The 24,846-nt window shown below is 41.5% G+C and overlaps 2 protein-coding genes across 2 annotated transcripts; one reads left to right on the top strand and one right to left on the bottom strand.

Moving 5' to 3' along the window:
• Positions 1-12,652: 12,652 nt before the first annotated feature.
• LOC136503451 (BTB/POZ and MATH domain-containing protein 2-like) lies at positions 12,653-13,495 on the bottom strand. Its single transcript, XM_066498526.1, has one exon. It carries the CDS (start codon positions 13,493-13,495, stop codon positions 12,653-12,655), a length of 843 nt encoding a protein of 280 aa, XP_066354623.1.
• Positions 13,496-21,389: 7,894 nt separating this feature from the next.
• LOC136503452 (uncharacterized) lies at positions 21,390-24,354 on the top strand. Its single transcript, XM_066498527.1, has 3 exons — positions 21,390-21,467; positions 23,322-23,690; positions 24,214-24,354. The coding sequence occupies exons 1-3, from the start codon at positions 21,390-21,392 to the stop codon at positions 24,352-24,354; spliced, it is 588 nt and encodes a 195-aa protein (XP_066354624.1).
• The last annotated feature ends 492 nt before the right edge of the window (positions 24,355-24,846 follow it).

Consider the following 24,846-nt stretch of genomic DNA (forward strand, 5'->3'; position numbering starts at 1 on the left):
GGCGTGGCCCAGGACTCGCTCCCGCCTGCGCGCTTCCGCTGACAAGGGGACCCCGCACGTCTACGAGACAGGCAGGGGAGGAAGAAAAGACGGTGGCGTAGCTCATCGCCGGTGACAGCTCTGATGAGGCCATCGGTGCTACGGTGTTCGCCTCACCCATGCGCATCTAGCGGTGCCATCAATTGAAGCTATTGTTGCGGCTAAAGGCAATGGCGACAGCCATGGCGGCGCACGGCCACTGCTTGGCCGGCTCCGGCGAGGCAACGGTGTTACGGCCCTAGTGGCCTACACTCCGAGCATCAGTAGCACTCACAGTACCTAGTGCAAGGGAGAGAGGGGACGGGAAGAGACTCGAGCAGCATGACCACGTGCGAGCTCGACTGGCGGTGGTCATGGCGACCCAGTGGAGCCCGCTCACAGGGAGCTCTACCTGAGGCAAAAATGGAATGACGGTGGGGTCGTAGACGTGGAGGAGCTCATGGTGGGGCTGTGGCTTGGATGAATCGGACCAAGGCGCTCGGTTGAGGTGGGTTTAGGCTTGGCGGCTGCCACGGCATCCCGGTCGCCGTGCTCGCGGAGGAAGGAAATGGCAGCAAGTGAACTGGCGAGACGTAGAGAGAGTGGCGAGGTGCTGGCTTTCATCTAGAGCTCGGACGCACGACGTGGAGACGTTGGCAGAGCATGCGCGCCATGCGGTGTTCAACTCCTGAGCCGATTGGCCACGGTGGCTCTGTCGGTTTTCTGAAATTTTTGATTCAGTGTTCAACGACGACGACTGACAGGCGAAATCAACGGTGTTGGATCTCTTAAACCATGACGAGTTAGTGGAAGTAATGTATACAAAAGTTGTAGAGCTATGGTAGGGCTACAACTTTGATTTAGAAATCTATAGCTAATTCACCCTGTATCCTGAGTTGTATCAAGCCAAAGTTGGCTCAATCAAACTAAAAATGCAGTTAGGACTTAGAAACATTTTTCAGTGTTGAATCCACCATCAATAATGACTTATGGACCATGTTTGAGGTTGTTCCACACATTTCCATGAGTTGATCATAAAACAACTTTTGTTCCTTGATAAATTAGCTACAACTTTGGTAAAGGGTGCACAGCCATGCAAGGTCTCTAGGTTGGTCTTTTAAATCAGTCAAACAGTGGCACTCTGTAGGTCATTCTAAGTCAAACCTCCACTTGAGGGCATTTTAGTCATTTTGTTCCACATGAACAATGTCCCATCAATTACCCTAAGTATAGTTAAGGTGTATTAGACCATGATTAACCACTCTACACAAGTGCTACCCCAACTTATAATTATCACATGTGATGAAGCAACAAAACAGTTCAATTTTACTCAAATGTTGCAATTCCATATTTCACATGTTTCATGCCTTTGTTGCAATTTTAACTTGCCACATTCCTACCATGTTGCCATGTTTCAAGGTATGAGAAACTCATGTTGTATTCACATGTTTCACTACTACCATTCACAAGCAATCAAGTATGAAACAACCATAATTGCGAATGTTGCATATGCATGTTTCAGTGACAATGGCATGATGAGATAGATGATGCACATGTTTATGAAATGAAATGCAATTTTTGTGGGAGCCAAACACCAAGGGTGTTACAACAAACATATAAGCTAATGAGGATTATCGATATGTATACGTCTTGAGAATTGATATGAAGTCTTTGTATGTCGCCGGGTCCCTATCTATTGAATCAAAGACCCATGACATGCTCCTCCCGACATCGACGCCTATACAAATCCAGTAGTTGCTACATAGATTTAATCATAGAACTAGATAAGTTCTTTTGCATCGAATAAAATATATCGAACAAAGCTTTAAGTATAGAGTTGAACTTACTCGAAGTTGTATGGTAGCCATATAGTAGAGTGTTGTTGGAGATTTTAAAAAGCCAAGGCAATGTATGCTGAAATATTAAGGGACTCTGTTTACACCAAAATTTGGGAGAAGAACGCGGGAACTCGAAGGCTTCCAATATTGTGTCAATCAAGGAATCGAATGCTTGAGGATCGATATCAGCTGATTTAGATGCGACACTGGAATCGATTCTCTTTGAATGACGTCAGTAGATAACGATGATGAGCTACGGTTGATGTCGGGAAACTACATATCGGACTCTACAAAAAGAGAAAGATTAGGGTCTAAGTTATCTTAAGATAGGAATGTTTTCTTTTATACCGAAGATTGTAATGAGTCGTACTCGAGTAGGATTCATGTTTAGGCTCCGGGTATAAATATTAGCCCCCGGCTATTATAAAGGACACAATCAATCAAATACAAGTTACTTAATTTTTTGGTTCCGACCACCCCTTAGGAGTAGGAGTAGAGTAGATCTCGGCGAGTTCTTCAGCGAGCAGGGCTGCATCAGTCCGACAGACCTTTAGCTTGTCTATAAGTACCATCATGGCTTATACTTCTGTTCGTACGGCTGCATCGATCCAGTCGACTTCCACTGTGACTTTGGTATAAGTTAGTTATCGACTCTTGACTAATTCAAGTATGGCTGCATCAATTCGGTCGACCTCCACTGCTTGAATTAGATTAAGGTCAAGTTATCGGCTCTACCTAAGAGTGACAATCTTTGGTAGATTTATTAAGTTATCGATCTTGCTGATGTTCTTATTGTCATTAGTTTGCAGCAACATCAACCTGCCTAATCGAGATTGATTTAGATCGGCCTCATATCCTTTGAGTGCGTCGTTTGCTTTGCCACAACACGATACTTCTTACAATGAACAATAGGTTATGTCTTATCGGCTATTCTATTTCGATCTTGGTCGCGCGGAGAGGTTTGTTGGTTAGTTAAATCTAGTCTACGGTCCACTATTATGACTGTAATGATCCGGTCGATCCTCACTGATAGCACTGTAAATTGGAGGATGCTAGTTAGTAGATCTGTTCTTGATTAGGCGTGACCTTAACTGTTTGCTATGCCTGCATCAGCTAAATAGCCGGTCACTTGTGCGTTAACGCCTATAGCATGTTTACATGATTCTATTGAACATGAATAGATCTGTTTACTTTAAAGGTTTGATTTGTTGTCTTTATCACGGCTGCATCGATCCGATCGAACCCCACTGATAGCGAGTTAGGTCTGATGAGTCCACAGGTTTGTCCATGTGAAATAGACGATTGTGCACACGCTGTAGTCCCTTTTCACCTGAATCGGCTATTTCAACAGATTCATTCGAGCCTTCACGTATAGTATGTCTTTCGGAAAGCCTGTCGAAGTATGGATGGTTTTACGGATTCTTTGGTTTTAGTTTGTTACTATCATCATAGCTGCCATCGATTCGGTCGAACCTCACTATTGGTTGTAACAGATTAGATTCAGAGCATTTGTAGGTCCATTCATATTAGACAGTCGATTTACTTGCATGCTATATCTTTTATCGTTAGATTCATCGGCTCAATGATTCATACTGGTAATATCCACCTAACTGATGATCTCATTTACATATACGTACTATACCTGTCAACATAAAATCGATCGCTACCCATGAGCTTTACTATCGTAACAGGCGATTTCTATGCATATCGGCTATTTAATAGTTCTTCCCGTATGGCTGCTCGCAAAGCGACACACTTAGAACTGTCTAGGCATAGACCAGCATGTTCCACCTTAAATTACTGATAAGCTTTCTCTCCTTGTCAATTGTAGGGTCAAATTGACTGGCACGTCTTAGGCGGAATACGTAGGATCAATTATCCCTGCGTTGAAGCCAGGCGGATCTCTAGCTCCATCGAGCAGACCCTTTCGGCTTACTCGTGTGTCAACGCGTTTTCGTGCCGACACATGTTCTAGCATGCTCGGTGGGACTCAACAATCGTCATGGTGGCTTACAACAACGATATCCTTATGGTACCTTATAAAGACCTACCTGATGAAGATAAAGATGTCATCAGCAAAGCTATAGAAGAATTTTAGAATAAGTGTTTGTTGTTCTATACCAAGACACGTGACAATATAATTGTTCAGAAATATTCACTACCGAGAGTTCTGTTGCATGGGTAGATAGATGCAGATGAAGCTAAAGACAGGCGTTCCATTCGTGTATCAAGCTCTGCTGAATATTGGGACAGGGATTCTAGGGTTTCGTCGTCGTATTCCTCCTCATCCTTGTCGTTAACAATAACCGTTTTACCATGATGAATCCACACTGTGTAGTCCTCAACAAATTCTCGCATAATCAAATGTGATCTGATGAAAGTCACATCTGTCCATGCCATACGGTTCATCCAATCTTTATAGGGACAAATAAGTGTATCCTTATTCTCTGTTAACTTCGTTGCATGCTTCTTTGCGGCTTTAATAAATTTATCCACCTCTTTACGGAAACCTGCCTTGAACCTTAACGAACCATACATCCAAGAGTTCATGTACTCCATCTTTTACAACAATAACAAAATAAATATTAAAAGACTACTTATTCATATATATATATATATAAATGAATCAAATTAATAATTACTTAAGAATAATTGTATATACTTCAGATATATATATAAATATAAATCAAATATAATTACATGAAGCATACAAACACACCATGGTAGAGGAAAATTAATTAATGGCTCATTTATCCATAAATAATTAAAATACATATTTGTTGATTACAATAAACAATTTCAAAGACAACAATTAGCAACAATTATATTTTATCCAATATCTTTCATGCAAACCCTAGTCCAATTTCATCAAACATAAATTTACAAAAACGAAATTAATAAAAAAATCAAACCCTAAATCTAGATCTACATACACATGAAATATCCATAAAACTAACTAATTGTTCACTAAAATCAAGAAACATGGACTAAATAAGGGTATGATCTTGTTCCCCTACCTAATTTATCCTAGTACATTCAAAACTTAGGTATAATTTGCTTCATAAGTAGCTCAAGCACCATAGAAGAGAGAGAAAAGCAAAACTCTAATTACTCACTAACTAACCATTAAAACTTCAAAAAAAATGTGGAATAACATTTTCTTACCTTATACAACCTCTCCACCAAAAGATTTGAGACCAAAACCTACCCCCTTAGTAGAGCAATTTTTGGAAGGTGTCCAAGGCCTTCCTACCTTTTTTTACGGGTTAGAGTGAGTGATCCGATGAGAAAGAAGAAGATATAGGTATTTATACGTGAGTCATTTATAGGGACGGTTGTTGATTGAGCTGCCCCTACAAATCGCAGGTATTTATACGTGGGGTATTTATAGGGGCGGCTGTTGATTGAGCCGCCCCTACAGACCGCAACACCGACGGCAGTTGGTGAGTGAACCGTCCCTATAAATCGACCCAATTATAGGGGTAGCTCGTATCACCAGCCGCTCCTACTATTTTATTTATAGGGACGGCTGGGCTCGTGGGTCTCAAGGACAGCCGGTCACTCTAAAAAAAATTATTCCGTTGCTGTAAACGTTTTTTTTTTTTAGTAATGCGGAGCGCGGCCACGACCGCCTGGACCGCGGACGCCAGGAAACGGAGGAGCTCCGCGAGCTTCTGCTCGACGACGTCCCACGGGACCACGTCATCGTCCGCTGACCCGGGGCCGAAACCGAGGTCCACTGCCGCTTCCGCCGCCGTGAGGCCAGGCGCCTCGATGAGCTTTCGCGATGCCCCCGCCGCTGCCATGGCTGGCCTGGCGTGCTCTCTACTTGCTCGACGCGGTGTTTGGTGCTCGCCGATCGAAATCGATTTCCGCGGGTCCGAGGACGTTTGTTTGGGTTGGGTGACGATGTTCTGCTTGTTTCAAGGTCAAGGACCAAGCAGGAGACGACTTTGGCGCCGAATATATTAACGGATTAAATCAAATCATCGTGCGCCGTTGGATCAGATCCGGAAGCACAAGGCAGTAGTCGCAAACCATTAGCGACCGAGGTACAGAAATACTGACAGGCTGAGCCAATGAGCTGAGCTGTGGTGCAGTTTTGTTAGTCAACATAGCTATATGTAGTACCAGTGAAATATCTGCACTCATAAAATTGTTAGTTTCCATTATCATATTTAAATGGCAAAAACGTTCCATTACTGAATTTCTCTTTCATCATATAAGATGCTTTTACGTTTTTTTTAAATATGTGCGCTCATGAAACGTTTGTTCAAATTTCCACAAATCTTTAATCATGTATGCATACTTTCATTCATATTAAATTCTTGTTAAATGCAAACAAAAAAAAACTTCGAACTGTCATCATCATCCTTGTAATAACACGACAAAGTCATGCTAAGCTTACTCGCTCGCAGTTGACAGACACATTGTTGTTGCTATTAAATTCTAAAATAAATCTAAAACGACGTGAACACGCACATCAATATATCGGAGGACTTAACCCAACACTCACATTGGATAGGAATGTTCTACCACAAAGAATACAACCAGCTAAACTACACAACCAGTTTGCAAAATACTCTAGTTTAGAGAAGAAAAAAAATACTTGGCTTAGTGTATCTTTATCTTTTATAAAGCTAATCCCACTACCCATTCTATCTCATCCCACAACAATCTACATCAGCAATCTTTTCGTAGTCCCGAGTGACCGAAGACAAAGGGATGGCGCCACTATCATCTACTGGCCATCTATGGCACTTCAATTTAATCCCTTCGTATCCCAAAGTCATGGAAGCCATCTCTGATACTCAAATTCAATCCCTTCGTATCCCAAACTCATCAAAGCCAAATAGACGGCACCCCTTCTCCCTTCGTCCGTTCCTACTTATATATGCAACACTATGCCGATGATCACCTTGCCTTGGCTGTCGGTCGATTCCTGCATCAAAGTCAAAGGTGCTTGATCGATGAACGACTACACATCGGCACATGCGTGCTTGCCGGTTAGAAAGCACATTCTGTCTTCCCAGAGATTGCTCCTTTTCCTTTCTCTGTACCCGTCAGGTGCCATGGATAGTGTGGTATTTGTTGATATTTTCTTGGAGAAGCTATCTTCTGCTGCTACTTTCATGGCTAAGTTATTAATTTCTTCTTACTCCAAAATGGGTGTGCACCATCCCCAAAATCAAGATAGGACTAATTGCATTGGACGCTTACTTTGATTTTTGTTTCTATTGATACATGATTTGTTTGGAAGTTTGGTTATCTACTGAGAGCGGAGTACGTATTGATTTTTGTTTCTATATTGATATACTCTCTCGGTTCAGAAAGAAAGTCTGTGACTAGATTTGTGGAAAAATGTGTGCAATATTTATATCTCTAAATAAGTTAATTATGAAAATATATTTAATGATCTATCTAATAATACTAATTATATATTATAAATATTTATATTTTATATATATATAAGGCTAGTCTCATTGGGAGTTTCATATGAGTTTTATTTGCATTAAATAGGTTGCCACATAAGCACTTTTTTTATGACATGACATTGTATTTAAGAAGAGAGAAGAAATGAGTTTTCATCTAGATAAAACCGTCATGGCACGATTACCAACCCTCTATGAGTCATGAAATTAAATACCTATGAAACTATAGAATAAAACTCTCCATTAAGAGTGGGTGTTTTATCTGAGTTTCATTTCATTTGGTATGACATGGCAGTCTTGGAAACAACGCCATGAAACTCCACACCGAGACTAGCCTAATTGGTCAAATTAAAAAAAATGACTTCTCGAAAAGTGAGAATGACTTCTATTTTGGCACAGAGGGAGTATATGGATCCACATGGTTTGTTTGGAAGTTTGGTTGTCATCTATTGAGAGCGGATTGTTATCCACGTTTCTAGTTATGTGACACAATTTATCAGTTATGGTTAGAGAAAGACGTCATTTGACATGGTTTGATTTGCACAGTATATTTTAGAAAGTGTTTACGTAGCAATAATGTAAATGATTGTGTAATACAAATAAATATAAATAGTCTAATTTCATTTAAAATTATCTATGATCCCGCAGCAACACGCGTTCCTAGTTTTATTTAAATTTAGAACCTAACACTAGGAATCTAAGCAATGACGTGTCCTTCCGTACAGAAGTGGAAAAAACCCAATAATACATAAAACTATTCACACTAATTAAAGCCGTTTGATCGAATTCAACACATACGAATTTGGAGAGAGATTTTCGCTGAGTTACGTCCTGTTTGTTTGGCTGCCATGGCTGAAAGTACTGCCAGCTGATTTGTTGTGAAATAAAAATACTATTTACTCATTGAAAAAGTATGGATTATAAGCCAAGCGAACGGGACGTTAAACCGATGCATGTTTCATTTCCAATGTTCATATGTGTACGTACATCCATGGCACACATAACTTAGTAATAGAATCTGGCACTGGGCAGATTTAATTTACCTCCATCAAACATCGATCAACTGCACAGGTTGGAGAAGCAAGTGGGCTGCAGCGCTGGACTTGTCTTGGCCCATCAACGAACCAGGGCAGATGCAGCACAATTACATATACACAAGCAAGGGGTGTCGAACGACAGCTGCGGCTCAAGGCTAGCTGCGGCTGAGTTCCTATCCCCTTCCTCTTCTTCCTTTGATTCATATATCTAGAACCTTCTAGTATATTCTAGGAACCAGTTGTTCACTACCGGAAACAGTCAATTTATCGAGTGCAAGGGGGTTTGCCGAGTGTGATCCTTCGGACACTCGGCAAGCAACCTCTTTGTCGAGTGTTGTGTGAAAAACACTCGGCAACATAATTGCACTCGACAAAAAAGAGGGTTTACCGAGTGCCAAAAAAACACTCGACAAAGAAGGGGGTTTGCCGAGTGTTCTTTTGGCACTCGGCAAACCCCCTTCTTTGCCAAGTGTTTTTTTGGCACTCGGCAAAGAAATAAGTTTTTTTTTCTCTTTTGACCTTCAAACTTTTTCTACTCTGCATATACAACATGTGGTACTCCATGTTAAAATTTGGTATATTTCTGAATTTGTTTGCTATATTTAATTAATTTATTGCATTTCAAGAATTTTTTGGTTTAAGTCAAATTTGAACCGCAAGTGATTCAAATAATAGAATAAAATGAGTAGAAAAATGATAGTCATGTTATTGAGTCCAGTGTGAGGCCTTATCTTGGAAATGAAAAAAAAAATCGAACATCTCATTTAGGAAACACGACCACGAATGTGTGGCTGAATAGTTTTTAAATTCTAAAAAAAACAAACGAAGTTTGAAAATCATGAGATTTGTTATGATGTGATGATATCATACATGGAGACTATGGTAAAAAATTAATATGGTTTCGCATATTTTGTCACGTATGATGTTTACAAACCGAAGTATCTTAAAAGAAGAATCATAGCGTTGAGAAAGATTCGGTAAAATTTGGAGTCAAAGTGACAGTCGAATTGGGGTTTGACTTCAAAACTTTTTGTACAGGCAATAGAGAACATAGATTGTTTAATGTGAAATTTTGATAATTTTTTTGATCCGTTTGATAATTTTAATTTATTAAGTGCAATTACAGAATTTTAATTGATACAAATTGAATTTGAGCTATAACTGCATTAAATAATGGAATAATGGAAACATCAAATATATATTGTTGAGTGAATTTGACAAGGTATTTTTAAAGTACATTGGAACAAATTAAGAAAAATACGTTATGAAAAAGAAGGAAAAGGAAGCAAATGAAAAAAAAAACTAGATTTGTTGTGTGCCCCTAGTCTGGCACTCGGCAAACCCCTTCTTTGCCGAGTGTCAGATCTGGAACACTCAGCAAACCCCCACTCATATACCCCGCATCCGGCCGCACACAGCCACACACGCACACACCCACCCGCGCCACACACGCACACAGGCACACCCGTCACCGGTCGCCGCCGATGCCCCTCTCCAACCCTGCCGGCGCCGCCCCCGGCTAGCCTGCGCTGCCCGGTGGCGTGCGCCACCAGAACCCCCCTCCCTCTCTCCCTCTGTCCGTCTCGCCAGAGGTGGTGGCGTAGCGGGAGGGCCCAGGCGACGCCGCGCGTCGGCGCCTCCACCGCTCTCGCCCCTGCCCCCGCCTCCCCTTCCTCTCTCTCTCCGTGGTGCAGCGGGAGGGCCCCAGCACAGATCCCCTCCTCCTCTGCGTCTCTCTCTCCCCCGAGTGGTGCCACATCGGTGGGTCCCCGCGATTGCCGGCCTCCGACGCTACCGGCCCCCTGTGTTGGCCGCTGCTCCCCCCGCCCCCCCCCCCCGTGCGACCATCTCTCTCCCTTTCTCTCAATCTGGCATATGCATGGAGGCAATGTCAAATTGACCCTAGATCTACTGTTCTTCCCTTTATCTTATCAAACTTTTTTGTGTTGTATATAGGCTGTGACCTGCTTGGTTCAGTTGTATCCTGCAGGCAGTCAGGTATTGTGGCATATATCTGAGCGCATGGCCATATCAGTGATGTTTGTTTCATTTCTTACTGTGACATGGAAATTGAGACCGTGTACACTGCAATGTTGATGGTCTTTGGATTATTGTTTGCATTTTTTTTGGTCATGTGCAGTGATGATTACACTTTCCTTTTTCTATTATGTTTTCAATTTGAGGGAATGGGCCAGCGCTGTGACGATTGCTGAGATAATATTTATAACCTTGAAAGGGAAAATGAAGTTGAGTGGTATTATTTATATAACCCTAATGCTGAAACTATACTCTGCTAAGGCACTAGCGAACAACTTTGTTCATGGATTTGTGGCTTAATATGAAGCTGCATGATATTGTCATAAGTTATACATTAATGAATGGAATTCAAGCTCTTAGAGGGTGATACACCAATACACCATACCTTGTGATGATTGTTGTATCCTAGAATAATAGTCAGTCTGGCATCATGAAAATTATTTGAACAACTACTGTACTAAAGTACTAATCGCACCCAAGGTGCTCTTCTATCATTCATTTATAAATGATGTTTGTTGGTAGCTGGAAATTTCTAACAACGATTCAGTGTCATGTTCCATAGAAGTTGCAGTTAAAAAGGCTTGTTCATGTTCTTAGACCATGGTTCCTGATCATATTCTGTATTCAGTCACACCAGATTTGGCATATAGATATAAGGGTCCTCAACATTAGCTTGTGGATTAGAAGTTTAAACATTCTAAAGTATTTGTCATTATATTTGAATTTGAGGGGGCAATGTAATAAAAAGATTTTACTGCAGAGTTAAAATACAATTTCCTTCTATGTTTTGTTACTCTGGTTGCTTTTAGGGTTAGATGATGTTATACATATAACTTCAAAGCTACATTTTAACATTGCACATAATCGAAAGGAATTTAATATTTCCTAAATCTGGTATGTGAACACATCACCTGGTATTTGGTGCATTGGATGTCAGGTGAGATGCTATGAAAACAGTATCTTGAATATCTTGCATATATCAACATGATCAATCATTTTGATATGTGATATTTGCGGAGCTGAGATGATATGGAACCCCAGTCTCGTGCTCTCCCCTTCCCTAACTATGCCTTGTGACTTTTTTGTTTTGTACTATTCTTGAGTGGCTGTGATGAATCAAGTTTCCATTAGAGAACTTCTGCACTTTAGCACCTTATGAGCTGGTACTTGGGATATTTTGTTTTGTTTGCTGCTGAACTGGGATGGCTTGTACCAGTACAAGCAACCAGTTCTGTGGCCAGTTCAACTCCCATTAGAGAGAGAGAATTAAATTAAGCTATAGGTGAAATTAAGTTGTAGTTGCATGCTGATAATGGATAAATCTGAGCCATTTCTCGACCAACAAAACATTTTTTTCACTCAGTCAGTATATGCTTGAAAGTTGTCTAGCAGCCATGCAATTAGCAACAATTCGAGGTTGAACTTGTCATTCTCATTCATCTGTTTGTATCCTGTATTTGTGTTCCTTTACTGAATATTCAGAATTCCCTTGTTTTGTTTTACCTTGTTAGAGAATGTTTTGCTGAACTAGTGAATGTATATATGCTTCAAACAATTCAGATAAATTGCATGATTGTGAATTCATACATTGTACATAGCTAAATGATCTCCTTCACAATCAACAGTTGCGTGCGTGTGAATTTATCTTTTACATAAGGACTTGGTCTACCTGGATGTCATGCTGTTTATTCAAGATATTATATTTGTACGTCATAGCTATGCGTGAATTTATGGGTATTCAGAATGTCATGCTGTTTAATCAAGATATTAAACTAAAATATGCTGAGGAAAAATTATTTTTTTCTTAGTAAAATAGGTTTATCGAGTGTAATTCCTAAAAACACTCGGCAAACAATAATGGTATGCTGAGAAAAAAAAATATTTTTTTTCTTTAGAAAATAGGTTTGCCGAGTGTAATTCCCAAAACCACTTGACAAACAATAATCCTTTGCCGAGTGTATTTTGGAAAACACTCGGCAAACTACTTTTTTTGTCGAGTGTCAAATTTGACAATCGGCAAACCATTTGCCGAGTGCACGATAAAAAACGCTCGGTAAATAGTTGTTTGCCGACACTGTAGATAATGTGTGCTGTTTGCCGAGTGTTACACTCGGTAAAGCCTTTGCCGAGCGTTTTTTTTTTTTTTTTTGTCTTTGCCGAGTATCTGTGGCACACGGTAAAGTCACAGTTTCCGGTAGTTCTTCGGGCGTGTGTGTGGATGTATTAGCATCAAGGTCGGTGACACGTTGCTGCGACAGTGCTGGCATCCACAGCAAAGGCGAGCCTGCGCTCAGACGTCACCTTGAAGCTTGAGCCTGTCCAGCCCGTACCTGTCCGCAGCAACAAGCAGATGCTGCGCCAAGGTCGTCGTCGCCGCCGCTGCCGCCTCCTGCTTCCCGTCAAGCTCCGGCACCGCATCTGTGTAGATAAAGCGAAGCATGGCCCCGAACACCGGGGCCTCCATTTTCTGGATCTCCACGCGTCCCGAGCTCTTCTCCTGCATTTCCCCGAAGAACTCGGCCATGAAGACCGGGGAGCTCACGGCTAGCACGTTCTTGTGCGCGGGAAACGACTCGCCGGAGACAGTGAACGTGACGTCCGACCCGGCCTGGCTCGCTAGGAGTTCGCCGAGGTGTTGGTGCAGGCTGGAGGAGGATGGCACGGGGATTGCTTTTAGATCTCTGAATACGGTGACGGTGCATTCCACGGTCAGAGAATAACTACCACTGTCGAAGTAAGGCAAGTCGATTGCTTCGAATATGCTCACGACCACAAGGGGCTGAGATGAGTCCGAGGGATGCTGAAATGATGTGGTCTCGCTAGTCTTCTCTTCTGGTGGCTCAAATCTCCCGCTTGGATCTACCATCCGGCAGCTCAGAGCCGATGTCACTTTGTTTGCGCCAGCCTCGCCGAGGAAGACGAGCTGGAGTTCAACCTGGTACCAGGGACTACACCCAGGGTATAAACGGATATCGCACTCGTAGCCGTCGACTTCGACGCTGGATTTGTAGTGAACCTTGCTTTGGTCGACCTTGCTGTCAGTGCATGGGAGGAGGATGTAGCTGGAGATGTTGAGCAGGTGTGTGGAGCGCGCGACATAGGAGGGGTGAGTGCTGGTGAGAGTGAGATCCATAGTGGCCTCAACCTCAAAGCGATGGAGTAGATGGGGATGGGACGTGCGGATGAAAATTGCAGTGTTGCTTCTTCAATTCGGCATGCGGACCGATTCAACAATTTGGTGGCTGTCACAGGCAGTTTATATAAAGCCGAGAAGTTATATGCCGTGACTGCTCGGGTGGAGAGCGAGGCGCATGCACGCCGATCGATCACTCCCAACTCGGAGATGGACCGGCCAGCGTGCTCAGCAAATTCACCACTGCACCAGAATACCATCGGTCACCGCTCAAGCGTCCACCGAGGCGCGCTTTTTCGACTACCGATACTTCATCCAAAAATCAAAATGCCGCCCAGTAGGATTACAGACTTATTAAATCTTAATTAAGGCACCATTGATATAACATTACAAAATAATACCAACTCTGGCTCTTCTCAACTATGGGCCCAACTTAATAGGGCTTTGCTAGTTGAATTGAAACCGATTTGGAAACGTTTGACAAAAACAACTCTAATGGCAGTTCTGTTATAATTTATGGCAAGCTTCTGAGTAGATAGGACAAGAAATGGCTCTATCTCCTCTGAGCTCTTCTTCATCAAAGTTGTTTCTTGATGACCATTTGGTAGGGTTTCGGACGTAAAAAACACTACCAAACAAGGCGTATATGTTTGTGGTCTCGTTGACTAGTATTTTTTGCAAAAAATTAATAGACATAGCAGAAATGCTTCCTTATGAAACGTATTTTGAGACAAATCATCTCGTATCATTTTAAATACCCAAATTCAACACATAAAAGAAACAATATGTAGTACAGTTATAAGGTTTGCGTTAAAGCCCCGAAATGCTACATGTTTGTTTCACGTCCCAAAATCTCTATTTGGACTGTGATTAGAAAACACAAAATAAACAAAGTGATTTTCTATTTTTCTATTTTTTCAAGATTTAATTACATTTTGTACAATTTAGACGGTGGAAAAAATGATTTTCTAAAACTTTTATAATTATTTTAGTTAGTTTCCTTGCATTCATGTAGGTTGCATAATTAAATTAAGTGAAAATAATATGTAGTTATAGCTTCAAAATAGTTTTGAAATAATTTTAGAATTTTGTTTTTAAAATCATCCAAAATAGAGTTTAAAATTTTTTAAAATACGTAGAGAAGTTTGAAATAATTTGGTTTCAACGTAGCTTTAAAATAAGTTTAAAATTTTGTTTTGTTTTCAATATTTTTAAAAATGAAAGGTTTAAATAAAATATTCAAAAACTATTTTGCAAAATTTTACAAAAAGGTAAAAAGTTGTTATGGGCAAAAAATTCTGTAAAAGTCCTAACCTAAAACCTTTTTTCCTTTTCACTTCAGGCCCGCTTCCCTTTTTTTTTGCTTTATCACTCGGCGTGCTTAGCTTGAGGCTGAGTCTTCGTGCGTGCTCTCCTAGTCTCCAACACAGAGCCATAGTGTTTTCTTTCACAATAAGGGCCTGTTTGGTAGAGCTCCGGCTCTAACGAAAACTGCTCTAGCTGTGGCTTCATCTGAGGAGCAGATTCACTTTGGAAGTCGAATCTATTTTTTCAAAATAGCTTCTCTTTCTGATGGAATGAGATGAAAGGTCCAAAATACCCTTTTTTTCTTTTTTCTCTCCTTTTATTTCTTATTTATTTATTTTATTCTTTCTCTCCCTGTATCACCGATGCACGCAGAGCCGCACAAAGATGAAATGTCTGTATTACCTTTTTTCTTTTTTTTCTATTTTTCTATTCTCTTTTCTCTTCTTTTCTTTTCTTTTTTTTTCTTTCCCAACCTTATCTACTCACGTGGCCGCGCACGCACCCCATCTCCTTCAACCTCCGGTCTGTGCCTCTGTGGACGCCTCGCAAGTTCGCCACTGCTCCATCGGTGCCGCACTTCCACCCCGCCCTCCCAGCCACTCCGTCGCTTGCACGCCCGGCAGCCCGGCAGCCCCGCGTCAGCCTGGCAGCCCGCCTCCCAGCCACTCTGACGGACCCGCGCCGCCCGCCCCGACGGCCTCGCGCGCAGAGCTCCGGCGACTTCGCGCCCGTGCGGCGGCGGCGACGGCCGCGCATGCCCGCGCGGGCCCGCACGGCTCGGTGGGGGCAAATCCGCCCATGCCCCGCGTTGGGCCCACGGCAACAGGGGCGGAGCTGGGCGAAGCTCGTTTTTCCGGCTCCCGTTCTCTCTCTCCTCTCCTCTCAGCGGGTTTCCCGCGGCTCCCGACGCGGAGCGGATCCATTTTCTAGCGTTTGGTTGGTGAAGCTGCGGAAGTGCTCCCGGAGCTTGTCGAGGAGCCATACCAAACGGCCCCTAAATCAACATCAGCCGTTTTTTTAGCCAGCCGAACATGGCCACAGTTTACTGGCCTGCTAGCGACCATCAACAACTCATAAGTCATAAATGCTCCCTCTTCGTTAGTGACTAAAATGTGGGTCCCATTTCGTCATCCCCTTCCTTTGTGTTCCCTTGCTATCCCACCGAGTTGTTTGGACTTAAGTTGGAGGTTTTTTTAAGACGGTTCTTGAAGACAGCGTCAACACTCTCTTCAAGTGTACCATCAGTTGGTCGTCTGTGGAGATGGTGTATCACTGTATTGTCGTCACATATAGGAATAAACTGATCATGTGATATGCATTCGGTTTTGTCCTTAAAAAAGGATGTAACAATTTGTGACTAGAGGGAGTAAGTCAACCTCCCAATTTTGTCAAAATTAAGCTATTATTTTTTTACCTTTGACTATCAACTATAAGACCCCATTTGGTACAACTTCTCCAGGCAGCTTCATAAGTTGTTTGAAGCTTATTTGTATCAAAATAGTATTTTTTTTGAAACGCTTTGTATGTGAAGCTCCTTAAAATATGTTCTCACAAGGGATTGCTATGAGATAAAGCTGAAAATAGCCGCTTCTTCGGGCTTCAACTCACTCTGGTGAGCCCCTACGTGGGCATAGGTCTGATCTGTGAGAGCCACTGTTCGCCTAAATGGCCGTTTAGCCCGTTTACACACCATTTAAACGCTACACGGTGGTACACTGTTTCCGTTTAATCGGTTGTTTTGACCGTTTAAACGACCGTTTTTCCCGTTTAAACACCCGTTTTGCCCGAATAATGGGCTAAACAGTACGTGACCGACTGTTTACCGTTTAGTGTTTAGGATAACACTGGTGAGAGCATAATTTGAGGAGCTTCACATGTATAGTTGTTTTGCCAAAGGATTCGCAAAATAGCTTTAGCTCCACAAGTAGAGTCAGCTCGTGAAATTGAAGCCAAAAAGTTGCTTCACTGATGAAGTGGAGCTGTCATAAACAGTGTAGGATTGACAATACAATACTGCCATACTTGATCATTATAATAAATAACTAAATAATACATGTCTATTTTCATAGTGCATAAAAATATGTACTCACATGCAAAAATTGAGAAGCAAACTCAAACTAGAAAACTCCTACAAAGTTAACAAAAATGAGTTGCATATGCACTAGAATACGGAATTCCTTGGATTTCGTCTTCTAGTGCACATACACATGAAACTTATTTTTTTGTATTTTTCAAAAGTGAGTTTGCGTTCAAATTTTTGCTTGTGAGTACATATTTTTATGCACTATGAATGTGCCAAGTACAAAAAAATGAGCGGTCGAAATATATTTTTTGAATTGTTTTCTATTTTCTATATTTCCACCTTCTACGTAGTTTTCACGACATATTTTACCTACTTTTTACCACATGCGGTCAGGAATGGATTGTGTTGTGAGCCAGGCGGGCCACAGTGCCCATCTTTGGCAGTGGCAGAGCCAGGGTATTACATGTATTTTTCTTGTACAACATAAATATGGAATATATTGGACCATACACTACTGGAAACTCGAATACTGTTGTGGGTGATTATTTTTTCTGTGCGTTTTTCTCAGAACACACATAAAATTTAGAATTATTCTGTCGGTTTCAAAAAATCCCCACGAAAATATCGAAAAACCGCCAGAATAATTGAGTTATTTTTCTGTGCGTGACAATACACACAGAAAAAATACATACCCACAGAGAAATAGCAATTATTCTGTGGGTTTTTTAACTCACAGAAAAAATGACACAGGCACAGGAATGGAATTGGCTTTGGCGCCCTATTTTCGTCATTGGCGCCTGCCTTTTGTATTGGCGCGGTATAGAATAGAAAAGAGAGTGAAAAAAAGAAAAGAAAAACACCCTAAAACTAAATCCTCCCGCGGCCGCCACCCCAACCCTGTCCCAAACGCGCCGCCAGAGGCCGAACTCCGCACGAGACTGCTCGCGCTCCCGTAGTCCCGTCGCTCCCGGCTCCAAGTCCGCCGCTCGCCGCACAAGACCACCCCCATCTGCACATTCGCCGCTCGCCGCTCGTTGCCCTAGGTCCGCTATCGCCTAGATCTGCCTCTAGCCCACCGACGGCCATAGCCACCAGCTCGCCGACGGCCATAGCCCCTCCAGTGCGTGGCCCTAGCCTTGCGGGTGGCCCTTCGGGTGTGTCCTTTGGCCCGTCGTCGGCCATCCGGGCATGGCCCTAGGGCGGCCACCGGCCGACCAGGAACATCCCCAGGTGGCTGACTGCCCCTGGTCTCCCTCCCGTCTAGCGCACGTCCTGGCGCGACGCCCCTCGTCTCTCCGTCGATCTCCACCGCCCCAATTTTCAGTTGAAGTCTGCTTCCCTCAAGATTTGGCCACCGGTGTTGTCTCCATCAAATCTGAATCGAGTTTTCAGGTTCCTTGTTTCTCCCCTGAAAATGTGTATATTATACTTCCTTTCTCTATGTGTGGCTATATGTATACAAAAGTAAAGCATGGTTATGATGTACTGCAGTGGAGATTTTGGGCTAAGCAAGGACTGAAGGTTGCTATTGGAGGTACTGTTTACTTTCTTCACTAGATTTATTTGTTGTATGTTGTTATTCTATATTTTATTTGTGTGCCCACTTGTCGAGTTTGGAATGTTTGTCCTTGCACCAAAAATAATTGAGCTTCCTTTGTTGTGATATCTAATATATTAATATTTGAAACAGAACTAGTTAATATGTCAAACCGGACATGGATGTATAATGGTTGGCAACGTGGCAAAGCTCCCTCAAATGAATGGATTGATGGAACCACAGAATTCTTGAATAGTGCATTTTCAATTCCTGGTGTAGCTAAAAATGATACCATTAAGTGTCCTTGTGCACAATATCGGAACTACTTTAGGCATATAAGATACACTATAGAGATGCATTTGTGTAGGCATGGTTTTAAGGAAGACTATGAAACTTGGACTGAGCATGGTGAGGGGCTGATTTCACATGATTGATATGATGGTGTGGGAAATAGAGAGGGCACTGATGAAGTTGATCAGATGGATCAAATGTTGGTTGAGCTTGCTGGGCACCATCCACCTATGCTAGATGCTGAATCATCATCATATGCCAAAGCTTTCTATAGGATGGTTGCTAGTGCAGATGAGTTGGTGCATGATAGAACCACACACTCACGCTTGTCTGCTATAGCTCGCTTGTTTGCTGTGAAGTCACGGTACAACATGTCCGTCATAGAATATGATGATATACTAGGCATGAACTAGTTACAACATGAACTCCTTCCTCCTGACTCCAAGTTACCTAATGACTTCTACCAATCTAGGAAATTATTAGAGGGTCTTGGTATGCAATATATCAAAATTGATGTTTGCTATAACAATTGCATGCTATTCTACAAAGATAACAAGGACAAAGATAAATGTGATTTTTGTGGTGCTAATTGGTATGTGGAAGGGCAAACAAAGGTTGCACGCAAAGTTTTGCGCTATCTTCCAATCACAAATAGGCTGCAAAGGCTATATCTCCATGGGGAGACAGCCAAGTTAATGAGATCATATAGTCCCACAACATGTGGTAAGATGGTGCACCCTTGTGACGGAGAGGCTTGGCAACAATTTAATGTGGACTATCTAGAATTTGCACAGGAAAAAAGAAATGTGCGCCTTGCAGTATCAACAGATGGTTTCCAACCATTTTATGTGAATGCTGCACCTTACTCATGTTGGCCAGTCTTTGTGACCCCACTGAACCTACCTCCTGGCACACTCTTAAGGTCTGAGTATATTTTCCTCGCACTTGTTCCTAGTCCGGAGCATCCTGGTAGAAAATTGAACGTTTTAATGCAGCCCTTAGTTGACGAATTTCAAGAACTATGGTAGGGGGTCACAACATGGGATGCTTCGTTGAAGGAGGAGTTTATAGTTAGAGGAATCTACCTTTGGTCAGAACATGACTTTATGGCTTATGGGGACTTTTCCGGTTGGAGCACCCATGGTAGGTTGTCATGCCCATATGGGTGTGGTTATCGAGGATTCCTACTCCCTAATGGGCGTAAGGCTTGTGGGTTTGATACCCATAGGCATTTCTTGCCTGAAGATCATCCATTTAGAAATGAAACTAATGCTTTTCGCAAGAATACCAAGGTGTTTGATGAGGCACCTAGGTACTTAACAGGGGAGGAAGTGCAAGCCTATGTGAACCAGTTTGCTAGTGATACACAAACCTACGGTAGATTGCACAATTGGACACATGTACTTTGTTTTAGGCAGCTTCCATATTTCCATAAGTTTCTACTTCCACACAATATTGATGTGATGCATAATGAAGAGAATATGGGTGAAGCCATATGGAACACATGTTTTGACACAAGAAGATCATACTGTTGTAGTAGGTTAGTGTGGCACAAGAAGATCCATATGCTTGGCTGCTAGCTGGTAATAAAACAATAAGCTGCACCAAACTCTACTATTTTAGCAACTACTAGTGACTGTGACTGTGACTAATTGGTGATTAATTAAGCAGTAAGGTGCTCATCACACTCATCTATTTTAGCAACCATTAGTGCTTAGATGGTTGTCTACTTGTGTGTACGTATAATATGATCTTTTTTTTGAAATTTATGTAAACCTGCACCAAAGTCTTATCTCTTACATGTTCACTATGAACTTCCATGTCCGAATACTTGCATGAATTCTACTGCAGTTGCTGTGAACTTCCATATCCTAGCGGCCTTTTTGTGCTGACCTGTTACTTTATTTATAGGCAATTCAGTTATATTACCTTACAAATACACTACTCTGCTTGGGGCCATACTTAGAAGAGAATATCCAGGTGTGATTGTGGAGGTGGATGAGAACGGTGATGAATTCAAGCGCCCAGCTCTGGATTGGGCTGATTATTTTCATAAAAATCCTAAGGCTACGGAAATGACAAGGGGAGAAAAAGTGGTGTCCGAATTTTGGGTAAGATACCTATGTTCAATCTGAAATTTCTAAGCAACATCTAAAACTTGAAATTTCTAAAATCTATACAATGTGAAACCTATGTTCATGGTTTTGTACACATGCTACGTTTGTTTCAAGTTGCAGCAGGACATCAACAAGATGCGGACTGTGTTCTAGAAGCCTGTTTGAAGAAAAGGGTGAGGAACATGATGTATCAAGTCCGTGTGGATGCTGTCAAGGAGTACTATAGGGAAATAAAACACATAGAAATCAAAGATGCAGTAGCATGCCATATTGACCTCGAGTATGAGCAATACAAGCAAGGAAAGCTTGAGTGGTTGAATGATGAGGTGTGGCTCCTCCTTTGTGCTTATTGGTGCTCAGATGAGTACAAGGTCAAATGTAAGAGGAGGCAAACATCTCGCTCAAGTAATGAAGATATTGCTCAAAACCGAGGAGGATCTAGACCATTCACAGAGATACAACAAGTATTGGTATGCACATGTATATTATTTATTCTTTAATGTCTTTTTAGGAACTTAGTAGCCTATTGTATATTCATATCTCATTGGAAAATTTACTATTTTTTAGGAAGCTAACTTTGGACCACAGAAAGCAACCCCTATTAATACATTTGTTGCGATGAAATCTGGCATGAAAAGCCTAGATAGCAATGGTAGATGTGGTTCAATCAGTAGCCACAAAGCACAGAAACGCATGGTATGTATGTGACATGTGTGCTGAAAATTTCTTCTTGTATAGTTCTAGGGTGTATACTACTTCGAGTGGTATTGAGTTTACTTGAAGATATTACTGCTCCCCTAAAGATAAAAAGGGGGCAATATCTCACCTAATCCTATGTAGGAATTCTTCTTTTTTGTAGTAACACAACCATCTTTTGTGGATGGACTTCCATATGTTCCATTAGGACATTGGCACTGAAATGTACCCAGGAAATTTTGGCAGATTCCATAGCAACTATATGCCCCTGGGTTCTCACACTCATCTATGTCTGGAAAATACATGCATAACAAAATGGACAAAGTTAACACAGTACACATTTGGAAAAATACCATAACATGTAGTAAGCATATGTATTGTAATGCCATGTGTATCGATGGATAAAACTAAATGATGTTATATATGGAGGAAAGCTATATGGCACTTAGGTTGGAACTTGGTTCCCTTATCTAAAAAATGGCACTTGAGTGTTTTTGAGTCCCCCAGCACACGAAATTGTAGGGACTGGATTCGATATTGTCATCATCTTTTGTCATATAATTTTGTAGCCAATCGATTTTAATGTACATTATCGTATCTTGTTGTTGGGTCTAGTTAGAACTAGATCTGACCAGTTCAAACTAGGTCTGATTGAAACTTGTTGCTGCTGGGTCTGGTCAAACTAGGTTTCTAACTAGTGCAAACTGAGTTCTAACTGGTTCAAGATCTGGTTGGAACCTGTTGCAACTAGGTCTAGTTTTAATTCTGACTTGTTCAAACTGGGTTCTGAGTGGTTTGATCTGGATATGGTTCTAGCTATGGTTATGACTGGTTGGAAACTCTATTTTCACCGGTTCAAACCGGGGACGTTCTAACCGGTTGGAACTGGGTCTTGTTCCAACTAGGTTCTGACTGGTTTGAACTTGGTCTAATTGGAACTGGTTGTTCCTAGGTTTGGTTTGATCTAGTTTTGATGGGTGCTTCTAGATTTGGTTGTGACTCGATGCTGCTGGCTCTGGTTCCACTAGGATCTGTTGGCCCTTAGATTTGTATCTGACATTCTTTAAATCGAGTGTCACATTCATCTCAAACAATTGAACATAAGCTAGCTGATAGGCTCATATATATGTAGATGGTCATGTCAAATATATTTATGGCATGACACGGTTGATGATAATATAAGCGTAAGGTAAAGCTATATTATTAAGTATTACTATTATTAAGGTATGCAAGTATCAATCCAGTGAAAGTCATGCACCATAGCAACTGTGCACCACAATGTGTAGTGCTTTTATTTGCCGTGGAATGTCTACCGCAGGAAGCACAACAAGCAGCCTCTCTCTCTCTCTCTCTCTCTCTCTCTCTCTACATATAAGCATATATACATATATGTGGAAGAGGAAGATGCATGTTGTCATCATAATGGTCTCTGGATCGATTGCTGCAACCAGGCTTTGTGGGTGTGGACCTGCTGCCATGCTACTAGCTACCTGCAAGCAAATAGATACAGGCAGTAGCTATCTTCAATTTTTAGGAAAGGTCGTTGCGCCAGCAACCTGCACTTAGCACCCCTCTGGTATCTTATTACTCCCCATTGAATAAGCAATGCTTCTTTGTGCTTTTTCACCCTGTTAACTTAAGAATCAGGTCTATGTTATAACTAGAAAGATGTGGAGAACTTCTTAAACTTTCCAAAATATTAAAGAACATATTTTTTCTGTGATCTAGAACTCTAGTTATGATTTATTTAAGTATCTTTTCTTGATGCTATCTAGAAATTTCAGAATACAACGTTACCACGTTTTGGCTATCTGTAAATCTGTAGAACATGTTTCCTTGTTCTGGTCTTTGTAGGATGACTACCTTGCTGCTGTTAAGAGGATAGAATGTGCAAACAAAGAGGATGGAGACAGTGCAGACATGGAAGTGGATGGGCATGAGGTTGAGCAACAACAATATTTGAATGGAAAGGCGCTATATGATGTGTCTAGTGGTGCCCCGAGAAAGCATGGGCGTCTTGCCATAGCAAATGGTGCGGTTAAGTCTTCAGATGTCAGGGCAGCTGGAAGGGAAATAAGTGTGCGTCCATCAAATTCAGTGACTGTGCAAAACATGTCTCGAGAAATAGAAGAGCTACATCGTGCAAATGGAAGGCTGGAACAAGAGAATCATGAAAAGGACAATGCACTGCAGCAAAACAAAGTTCTTGTAGGCTTGGTACTGGTATGTGCAATGCTCTTGTAAATAATTCACCAATATTATATGTGAATTATCTAATAATTTAAATCTAAAATATCTGTGCTTGCAATACACTTGTAGAACCTTTACCAGGAGACAGGAAGGGTTGTACCAGAAGAAGCGTTACGACACTTGTCCACTACGCAAGCAATTGTGAGTATATCTTCATTTCACCATGAACATGTTTTGTAGCTGTCATATCCATCACTTAGAGATTTTAATATGGAAAGGAAGTAGAAAATGATTAGTATTTTGTGGGGTACTATTCAGAATGTCAACACACAGTGTAGCAGTGAGGAAGTGGCCTCATGTTGATTGTTGTATAGCTACTGCAGTGAATTTGCATGGCTATTGCAGTGAGAAAGCGACGTTATGTTGGTTTGTAATATTTCACACCTTGATAACCAGCAGTTTGAATACTTTAAACCTTGTCCAATTTAGAGACTTTGCTAAAAGTGTTATATTGTTGGGAGACAATTCCACTTACTGTAACTTTGTTCACATTCAGGCAACTAGGTCTTCTCATGCTGCCTCAGAATCTGTCAACAATGGTAATGATGTTGGCCATACCAATGGGGATCTTCGTGCTGCAAACGTTGACAACAATCAAGGTTCCGACAACAATGGCGATCATGCATCGATAATATGATGGTTGTGTTTAGTTGCAAAACATGGATGTGATGGTGGTTTCTTCTTTTGTAGAGTTGTGCTTTTGCACATTAACTAGTAGTGGCTCAAATCTGTTAGCTTTAGTTTTAGCTATAATATGACTCAATGATACATGCTGGTACTTTACTTATCTTGACTGAGACTTGAACTGTTGAGATGAGATGGTAATGCTTTTGAATGTATCGATGCCGAACCATTTGGACATCATCTATATGTAGCCCGGATGCCATTAATGAATGTGCTGAACATTTGGATCTTTATATATATGCTATCTATTATATTGTGATGAAATTACAGTATGGACAGTCCATATTTAATATGTTGTTGCTACTATTCTGTTTATATATAATTATTGTATCCAATTTGCTGCATAGTTAAGGGTTTTTTCTGTCGGTGATCTGTTATTTTTCTGTGCGTTAACCGAGACCGACAGAAAAATAAAAATTTTCCTATGAGTGTATCTTTATATGTA

This window comes from Miscanthus floridulus, chromosome 14 (genome assembly GCF_019320115.1).
Source record: "Miscanthus floridulus cultivar M001 chromosome 14, ASM1932011v1, whole genome shotgun sequence".
Taxonomy (NCBI): Eukaryota; Viridiplantae; Streptophyta; class Magnoliopsida; order Poales; family Poaceae; genus Miscanthus; species Miscanthus floridulus.

Excerpts from the sequence above, each read along its gene's own strand:
- LOC136503451 (XM_066498526.1), bottom strand. The coding sequence starts at position 13,495 with ATGGATCTCACTCTCACCAGCACTCACCCCTCCTATGTCGCGCGCTCC.
- LOC136503452 (XM_066498527.1), top strand. The coding sequence starts at position 21,390 with ATGAAATCTGGCATGAAAAGCCTAGATAGCAATGGTAGATGTGGTTCA. Across the intron at positions 21,468-23,321 it reads ACAAAGCACAGAAACGCATG|GATGACTACCTTGCTGCTGT; the intron begins GTATGTATGTGA and ends TGGTCTTTGTAG. Across the intron at positions 23,691-24,213 it reads TTCTTGTAGGCTTGGTACTG|GCAACTAGGTCTTCTCATGC; the intron begins GTATGTGCAATG and ends GTTCACATTCAG.